Source organism: Mastomys coucha, unplaced genomic scaffold (genome assembly GCF_008632895.1).
Source record: "Mastomys coucha isolate ucsf_1 unplaced genomic scaffold, UCSF_Mcou_1 pScaffold11, whole genome shotgun sequence".
NCBI classification, from domain to species: domain Eukaryota; kingdom Metazoa; phylum Chordata; class Mammalia; order Rodentia; family Muridae; genus Mastomys; species Mastomys coucha.
The window spans coordinates 4,531,005-4,540,599 of record NW_022196893.1 but is presented as its reverse complement, the minus strand read 5'-3'; the positions used below and the strand labels follow the sequence as shown (position 1 = coordinate 4,540,599).

The 9,595-nt window shown below is 53.4% G+C and overlaps 1 protein-coding gene across 7 annotated transcripts in view; it reads left to right on the top strand.

Moving 5' to 3' along the window:
* LOC116073759 (maestro heat-like repeat family member 5) overlaps positions 1-8,298 on the top strand; it is an 81,829-nt gene extending 73,531 nt beyond the window's left edge. For 4 of the 7 annotated variants that reach the window (XM_031345839.1, XM_031345845.1, XM_031345855.1 and 1 more), the window contains 9 exons: positions 2,989-3,126; positions 3,535-3,649; positions 4,479-4,622; positions 5,957-6,133; positions 6,649-6,804; positions 7,252-7,374; positions 7,526-7,628; positions 7,739-7,813; positions 8,059-8,298. In XM_031345839.1, the coding sequence (XP_031201699.1) occupies positions 2,989-3,126; positions 3,535-3,649; positions 4,479-4,622; positions 5,957-6,133; positions 6,649-6,804; positions 7,252-7,374; positions 7,526-7,628; positions 7,739-7,813; positions 8,059-8,165 (1,138 nt within the window). In that variant the 3' untranslated portion in view covers positions 8,166-8,298. Of the gene's footprint in view, positions 1-2,988; positions 3,127-3,534; positions 3,650-4,478; positions 4,623-5,956; positions 6,134-6,648; positions 6,805-7,114; positions 7,174-7,251; positions 7,375-7,525; positions 7,629-7,738; positions 7,814-8,058 lie in introns of those variants that run through there. The other 3 variants (XM_031345830.1, XM_031345821.1, XM_031345864.1) reach the window with 3 other exon arrangements.
* The last annotated feature ends 1,297 nt before the right edge of the window (positions 8,299-9,595 follow it).

Here is a 9,595-nt window from a genome sequence, read left to right as displayed (position 1 = left end):
AGGGCTGGGGCGGGGCTGGGGCTAGGGTTGAGGCGGGTTGTGCGCTGGAATCAAGGTTTAATGGGAGTTTGCATCTGGGATGATGGGATGTAGTAAAGGTTATTATGGCTGTGCTATGACTGCAGTTCGGCTCACTGCCACTGACTCGTGCTTAATTAAAATTAACTATAATGGCAAGCTGCAACTTGTACTGCACTTTACCTCAATTAAAAAAATAAGAACCTAGGAAAAATGGCTCATTGGGTGAAGCACTGACTTAACAAACCTAAGGACCTCAGTTCGAATCCTACTGGACACAGTTGCACAGATCTGTAAATCCTACAGTGAGATGAGAGCCGGAAACAGGAGAATTCCTGTGAGCTCACAGCCTGCTAGCCTGACATACACAGCAGTGAACCTGTCTCAAGGTGGAAGATGAGGACGGCAACCCTGTGGTTGTCTCTGACCACATGTACATTGCAGCATGCTCATAACCACATTCACACAGACGTGAACACAGGCACATGCATGGATGCACACACCCAGATGCCATATGCATAATCTATTTATTAAACAAAGGAAAAGAAAAGGCATTCAGGACAAAGGATGTGTGTGCTGGTGCCTGGCCAACCCTCCGAAAGCACACAGGCATTGCCTCCTCTTTCTGAGGAGCCTCTGTCCCTTGAGGACCACAGCAGGTGAACAGAGTGGCGCTATGTCTGGGCATTCCTGGGATGTTGGAATGTGGAGAGTCTAAAGAAAGAAGAGATAGTATGACCTTGTAGATGATCAGGGGGGACTGCCCTATGGCGCAGGTATCTCCTCCAGGGACTCTTCTCTACTGCTTTCAAGGAGGCAAGAACTTGAGATGGCACACCACCATTAGGGAGCTCTGGACAGGGGAGCAAGAGCTGGAGATCTCTGGAGATCTGTAGTTTTCTCCTGGAATCAGGCGGAGATTCCCAATAGTGCTTGATGGTCATCTTTCTGAAGCCATGCTGTGGTCATGAGGACAAATCATCCATAAAGAATAAGCTGTCAGCCGGGCGATGGTGGCACATGCCTTCAATCCCAGCACTTGGGAGGCAGAAGCAGGCAGATTTCTGAGTTCGAGGCCAGCCTGGTCTACATAGTGAGTTCCAGGCCAGCCAGGGCTACACAGAGAAACCCTGTCTCGAAAAAAAAAAATAAGCTGTCACCATGGGCCCAAGATGCCCCAAGACTTGCTCCAGAGTGTCACAAAATGAACCAAATACACCTCCCATCCTCTTCTGAAATCTATCATCCCTCTGTAGGTGTAACCAGTAATATAGAAGATACTGCTTTTTAATGCCAGCTGGAGATGAGACTTCAGCCAGGAGGCCCATAAATTGGCGCCATCAGGGTCTTTCAGAATGGAATTTTATCCTCTGACACTGGGTTTTGCAAATCTGACCTGAAATGGTGCTGATCTACTAGACAGCCCTGAGGCACAGCAAGCCCACACATTAGGCTTCTTCATACCCAGCAACCAGGCCAGAGGCAAATGGTCAAGAGTGGAGCTGTGCTACCATGGAACCTGGAGGAGCTGGTCTGGAGCAGGAGTGGGGTCAAGTCCTGTCCAACCCCAGAGATCTTGTCTCAAGAGCAGTAGAAAGTGGGCTGACTCCCTCGCCCGCCTTGGGCCTGCACTTTCTGCACACTTAGTCCTGTGTCCCCCACCTTTGCCAACACCAGAGGAAGTCACAATGTCGCATCCAGGTCAAACTTTCCTTCTTCCTATAAGGTCAGGTCCAGCAAGAACATGGAATTCCTCCTTATGCAAATGAGGCCTCAGTACCCCCACCACCACCAATGCTATACTTCCACCCCAATAGCCCCTACTCACCCCCAAAGGTTTAAAAAGTCTTTGTTTCCCCCTCTCCCAATTAAATGAGCTACTCCCTGAAGCCTGTCTCCCAAGAAGTCTGTTTCTCTTTGTGCACACTCGCAGGTGTATGAAGTCTCCATCTTCTACCCACCCCCGATCTCCCCTCGTTTCCTTCTCTGGGTCTGCTGGTTGTGATCATGGGCAATCAAGCCATTAAGGGAGAAGAGTGGGAATGACAGTCAAGGAGCCAGGCCACCCTGGGCTTCATGGACCTGCATTCCCCAGCTTTCTCCTTTATGTTCAGTAGACATCAGACACTGAGGCCCCTCACAGGTTCCCTGCCACGATCAGAGGAGCCTCAGGCTCTACCTGCTGCAAAGGCATGATTAGTCTCCCACTGTGGCCGACTGCATGAGAATGGCCCCCATTGCACTCAGACATCTTAAAAGCTTGGGTCTCAGCCAGGCAGTGGTGGCGCACGCCTTTAATCCCAGAACTTGCGAGGCAGAGGCAGGCAGATTTCTGAGTTCGAGGCCAGCCTGGTCTACAGAGTGAGTTCCAGGACAGCCAAGTCTACACAGAGAAACCCTGTCTCAAAAAGCCAAAAAAAAAAAAAAAAAAGCTGGGTCCCCAGTTAGTAGTAGAACTGTTTGGGAAAGTTTAGGAGGTGTGGCCTTGTTGGAGGAGATGTATCACTGTAGTTGGGTTTTGAGGTTTCATAATCTCAAGCTCTTCCCAGTTAGCGCTCGCTCTCTCTCTCTCTCTCTCTCTTTCTCTCTCTCTCTCTCTCCCTCTCCCCTCCCCCTCCCTCTATGCCTCATGCTTGTGGATCAGATGGAAGCTATCAGCTACTGCTCCAGCACCATGCCCGCCTGGCTGCTTCCATGCCCCCTGCCATGATAGTCATGGATTCTACTAACTCTGAAATCTCGAGCCCCCTAATTAAATGCTTTCTTTAATAAGCAGGTCCTAGTGATAACTGTGCTCTGCTGTGTCCTTGGGCCAGCACAGCCCTCCTTACCCTGGGCCTTAGCAGGAGGCAAGCTCCAGAGGTGAGAGAGCCCAACAGCCCCACCCCCATCCCATCCGAATAGCAGGAGAATATATTCAGGTAGTATTTGCAGCTCTGGATAGATCCTGGCCTCTCTGCTTGGCTGCAGCACATCACTGGAGGCACTGAAGAGCCTGCTGTCCACCACAGGACACTGGCATGACTTTGCTCACCTGGAACTGCAGAGTGCGTGGGAATACTTCACCTCCATCCACACCTATCCACAGGCCGTGGGACTCCTTGCCAGGTACTAGTGGGGCAAAGGAAGGGGAGGCTGGGCATATGGACCACAGCGATCCATACCATTGAGCTTTCTGGATCATTCGAGGCCACCCCGGGCAGCCTAAAGGCAGCATCCCTTGGACTTACGTGTGTGCTTACAGCACTCTGGAACACAAAAGGCACACGCCACACACCAGGTGCAGACTCTCTCCCCAAGATCTGCCCTGTCCTGGGACTTCAGGAACAAGGGCTAGCTGTTCCACCTCTGCCTTCCCCATGCATAGCCCAGGCCTGGCACATGGGAGAGGAACACACACACACATGCCTACTCCATTATATGGGAATGAACCTGGCTGTCCAACCTGGGCAGCCTGGGTGGTGGTAGAAGGTATATACTCGTGGGCGGTAACCACAAACCAGGCCCTGCCCCCAGGGCCATGGTGCAGAACCACTGCACACAGATCAAGGCAGTTCTTGGCTGCTTACTACTCAACATACAGAGCCAGCAGGAGCGAGAAAGGAAGACAGCCATCCTGCTCCTCACTGAGGTAGGGTAGGGAGGGGGCAAGGGTCTCGTTGTAGCCTATGTCCCACCCTCCACCGGCCTCGACCCCAGACAAGATGGCCCACCTGACTCACCCTGTGGGGGCAGCTGCCCAGACCGACCTCTTCCAGGTCTGCAGAGGCTTCTGAGGCCTCTCAGCCTATAGCCAGGGGCCTGTGGAGACACTCTCCACCCTTCCCTGCCCACAATGGCCCAAGCAGAGTTAATGAGCCCTGGGTATGTGCTCATCAGATCATATTCAGGTGTGGCATTATCCTGCTCACGTGTAACTCAGCCCCACCCCTCTCCAACCTGAGAACCTTGAGCTACAAGGGTTATGGTTCAACAACAAGAGCTAGGATATGGCCACTTCACCTCCCATCCAAAGGCTCTGGCAAAGGCAGAGCTTTGAAGGAGAGGTCACTTCTATATCTGATACCAGCTACCCGGGTCTACGCCAAGCAAGGGGTCTTGTGCCTCCCTCCCCTTCCTCCCCTTCCTCCTCCTCTCCCTTCCTCCTCCCTCCAGAAGGAATTGTGAGCTGCTCTTCCTGGGGCCCCTGTTCTCACATGTTCCATGAGCCTACCAAGGGTGTAAGCTGGCTCCAGACTAGCTAAACAACCTCTTTAGGCCCCAGTTTCGCCAGCCACAACCAGAAGGGCTTGACCGTTGAAAAGTTTCAGGTGCTTTTTAACCCTGGTACCCAGGGAATACTAGCCCACCATCTTCCCCTAAGCCCTACACAGGCCTAAGCCTCAGAGCCCCCAACAAAGACATAGGCTAACCAAGAGAAGGTGCCAAACCTGAGCCACCTTGCTCTCCGGGGCCCCCAGTTCCTCTATAGCCCTGCCCTGTTGGAGGTGCTTTCTAAACAGGCTGCCCTGACCATACTGGCTCAAAGTCTCCAGGACCCCAGCTCTGAGATCCGTGTGGCCAGCCTGCAGGGCCTTGGAAACATACTCTTCCACCCGGAGAAGGTGAGAGGAACATGTAGTCCCAAGCATCAAGGGTGGGCATGGGCCAATGGGTTGGAACCCTAGCTCTCGGCTTCCTCCTCTTCAGAAATGGACGTATTTTAGGAGAAGACTCTCCTTTCCTCCAGGAACATGTCTCCTTACTGTGAGAAGGGACAGGCTCTCCTGCACAACTCCACAGGCCCACTGAGGAGCCAGGCAGACAGCACCTTTCACCCTGCACACAGAGAGCTCCCCTTGAGAGTCACGTGTCCCTTATCCTTCAAGTTTCTATTCCCAACTAAGTCCTATGCTCTCACCATAGCAAACCATCCTCCATATGGACAACATGGGGCAAGAAAGACTGCAATGGTGCCTTTGGGGGTCCTGCCCTTCTCTCATTCTGACCCTCCCCCCAGTTCAGACCCTAGGGTTTCTGACACCCCCCCTCACTGCAAGCACGGTGTCATGAGCAAGACCTGAGGCCCTGGATAAACCCCTTGCCAGACTCTAGTGAGAAGGTGTGTTTAGTACTCAGCATTCACATCTGTGAAATGGGATGGAAATCGAACCTGCTTTGTGTGATAGGCAGATCATGAGACCAGTGGTGGCCATGCTCATTATGCTAGCCGTGGTCAGTCCTCAAACCACTGTCATCAGCTATCACAAGCAGCAACAGCACCCTCTGAAGGCCAAGATGGGGCTAGTCAGTGAACTCCATCTGATAAAGATACTGAGATAGGCGCAAGTGTTCTTACTAGTAGAGAAGTGTCTACTCATCTACCCTAGGGAGTGACAGGTACGCAGAGAAAATGTAATCATGGAGATGCCACAGAAATAAAATTCTAACGAGGCCCCAAAATATCCTTGACCATAAGACTGTTTTACTCCAATGATATTAGGCTTAGAGGTCTGCACATGGTTAAGGCAAGGCCAACCATTAGAGTGGCCATGATCAGCAAAGCCCTTTGCACTGTGTGTAACACAGAAGGTGCTGAATAATAAGGTGGGTGGGGGTAATGTAGCACTCACTCCTCAACCTGTTAACCCACCCACCTATCCACCTGCTCTTCTATCCATGCTTGCATGCATACATACATATACATACATACATACATACATACATACATATATCTGTCCATGTATGGAGTCATCCATCTACCCACACATTCACCCAACCCATCCTTAATCCTTCTACCTACCCATCAATTCACTAACCCCATCCACCCATACTAGACCCCAGACTCAAGGGCAAGACAGGAGCAAAGGCTCAGGTCAGGCACCCCAGGTGAGGCCAGGTGAAGGGGACAGACCTGTTCCTTCCACCCACCACCCACCACCCACTACCTTCCCTATAGGAAAACCTGCTCCAGGGTCAGCTGCCAGCCTTCCTCAATGGCTTCTTCCAGAAGAACAAGGCAGTGGTGGTAGGCATTATGGGCATGGTGTCGGATATACTGCACCGCCTGGGCACGCAGGGCGCAGGCGCACAGAGTCTCAGCATCGCGATCAACACCCGCTACTTCTTTGATGACGTGAGAATAGAGCCAGGCATGGCTGGGTGGACTTTCCTGGGCCCTCCCCGCTCCTCCCTTGGGCCTCAGGACTCCCTTCTGCCTTCACACTGCACCTGGACACTGAACCCAAGGCAGCTGTGAAGCTGTGTCCCCACGGGTGCACCAGATCTAGCCAGGTGTCCACCAGACAGTGCTCTGCCCTCTTCATGACTGAAGAGTACCAAGTCATGCTTGTCCAACCCCTCTGGGTCCCGGCCTACTACAGACCACTCAGACAGGTGTCCAAAATGACTGCCCCCTCCAACCAGGATATGGGGAATAAGTCACCCACCCTTCATGGTCAGGGTGACAATGGGTACCAGAGGACAGGGTATTCCGTGCGAGGATGGCCTGAGGCCTTGTCTGAGAGGAAGCCTCAGTCCAGGAGAGGAGGACCAACCTTACCGTGGGTCCCTGAGCCTGACTGGTGGAGTCTGAGGAGATAAGAGGACCCCAAGCTAGGAAGTACTAGAACCTAAGTTCCTGCGTCATAGGAACAGGACAAAGTTCGAGCAGCAGCTATGGCACTGTTTGGGGATCTGGTGGCAACGGTGGCAGACAAGGAGCTGAGCAACCTGCGGACCCAAGTGTGCCAGAGTATGGTGGCGTTGCTCCTGCACCTGAAGGACCAGTGTCCAGCTGTTGTCACGGTCAGTGCCAACCTGCAAGCCTTTCATCTTGGCAAAGGGACAGGACAGCCAGGTCAGGCCACCCGCAGGGCTCCCCAGATCACCGACCCCCTCCCACACACTGCACTCTTCAGCCAGCCAGATCTGTGGGTCTACCAGCTACAGCACAGCATGGTGGGATACAGACAAACAGTGTACCATCTGATACATGGACACAGCCTGTCTTACCGTGCTCCACTCTCTGGAGTCCCTGACACTGGGGGCGAGGACAATAGCAGCCAGCTCCCCCAACAAGCTCGGACAGAGCTGGGTATCTCCCTGTCTTCCACAGGGCACTGTGACCCTCGGGTGGGAGCGGCTTCCCAGACACCAGTACAGCAGGCTGCTGAGGTGCTTATTGCAGTGGAAACCCCCAGGGCTCAGTCACACATGGGCAGTGGGTGACCCCTCCTGTGGCTGTCTCCGCAGCAGGCCAAGTTCACGTTCTACCGCTGTGCTGTGCTGCTCCGTTGGCAGCCACGGCACACTCTGTTCTGCACTCTAGCCTGGGAGACCGGCCTCAGCGCCCGCCACTTCCTCTGGACCTGCCTGGTGAGGGACCAGGGTGCAGGGGCAGTAGTGAGGGCCTGAGATAGCTGCACACCCCCATGGACTCCCCTCCCCAGGGAAGTGAGGATGGTAGGGTAAAGATCAACAGTCCCTGAGGTCCATGGCAGTGACAAGCAAGCTCTCCACTGGCCAGATGACCCACAGCCAGGAGGAGTTCAGCATCCACCTGTCCCAGGCCATCAACTACCTGCACAGCCCTCACCGCCACATCAAGACCTGGGCAGCTCTTTTTATAGGTGAGCAGCACGGGCCTGACTTGGAGTCCACCCCAAATGGGGTGGGATGGAGGGCCTGGAGCTGAGCAGCCCTCATCCAACAGCCATGTCTCTCCCTCCATCTTGCGCAGGGTATACCACCTGCTACCAACCCCAGGCTGTGTCACAGATGATAAATGACAAGGACATCCAGCTGTTATTCTCCAGTAAGTGGCCCACACCTTGGGCCTGTCTCCATACCTCCCAGCTTCCTGCAGCATGGCCGTCTCAGATGGTGGCACAGACAGGGACCCAGGCCTCCTGAACAGACACCACCCCACCAAGGCACTTTCCATGCTGGTCAATGGATGGAAAGAGCCCTCTTAGCCTCCTACCCAGATGGAACTGGAGTTGGGGTGGGGGGTCACTCCCAAGCCAGGGTCACCCCTGACTTGTCTTTTCTCTTCGGAAGCTTTCAAAGATCTCCAAAAGGACCCAGAACCTGGCATCCGGGAATTTGCCACCAAACTGCTCTCATTCTTTCGGAAGATGTCAGCCAGACCCAAAAAGCAACTTTGAGCCATTCTCCCTACCACTATCCCCAGAACAGCTCTGCCCCTACCCTGTCCAGAGAGCTTGGTTGTATAATTTTTTTTTCACTTGAAAGAAAAAATCTAGATTCAAAATAAGAAACGAAAAGACAAAACTGTAATCGCTGCCAGCTTCCTGCCTACCACCCTCGAGCCCTCTGCTGTGGCCAAGCCAAGCCCTTAGAAGATTCTGGCAAGACTCCAGGACACAGTCAGTGACAGACAAGGAGAGGCTGGGCAGAGACAACCTGGAAGCTCTGTGGTAGACTTTGCTAATGACAGCTCAGGGGTGGGATCAACTCCACCTGACCAGAGCCCAGGCCACAGTGCCCACAGCTGAGCAGGCCATCCAGTAGAAGCCAGGCCTGAAAGGATGGCCTCCAGCGTCTAGAGGTGAGAACTCTGCATGGGGCTGTGGAGCCAGTGGAAGTGAACGGCATCACTGCAGGCCTCTCTACCCAGGGCCGTCTTCCTCCAGCAGGGCCCACCAGCCAGCCCCAGACAAAGCCCAGTGGTAGGCGTCTTAAATTTGCAAGAGTCCAGAAGAGGGTGCCTAACTCCCTGAGAGCTTCCCCCCCATCCCTTCTCAGACAGAACCTCCCCCTCTGCCTCAGTCCCTATTTAAGAAATGGCAGACAGGCCCTGTAGGCCCAGAGCTTCAAGAACCTCATCACAGCCTGTCATTTTCAGGACCCACTAGACCGGCCAGCTCCACCATAGGACCCTCTAGCTAGCCCTCCCACTCTGGGCTCTGGGCCTGCCACCCAAGAGCCTCCACACTACATCTCCCGCACCTTATGAAGTCTCTGCTAGGTAGACCCTGCATGCCCTCCGTTGGTTGCATCCCCAACACCATGTCTCTCCCAGTCCCTAGACTATGTGCTTCTTGGGACAGTGACCTTGTGCTTAAAATCTGGACAGCAGGGGCTGGTGAGATGGCTCAGCAGTTAGGAACAGTGGCTGCTCCTCTAGATGTCCTGAGTTTAATTCCCAGAAACCACATGGTGGCTCAAGACCATCCTATAAGGGGATGTGATGCCCTCTTCTGGCATGCGGGTATACTTGCTGCAGAGCACTCATACATCAAATAAATAATAAAAATATTAAAGATTTTTTTTAAAAAGCTTGAATGGCAGACTGAAAAACAAAAACCAGTGACTTCGTCCGAATATGCCTCCGGGGTAGTGAATTTCTAGCACACATAAAGTCACCACTCCTGAGTTTGGGTAAGGAACTCCCTCAAAAGGCTGCACCTTGCCACTGCCTGCCTCACTGGGACAGGCAGGAAGAAGGATTGCTGGGAGTCTACGTGGGTCCTAATGGTTTCTGGGACCTAGTCCAGAGCTAGGTGGAACTTGAAGAGGGAAAGATCCAAGCAGGCAGCAAGTACAGGTGGGAGGTACCCCGGGTCTGTTCTGA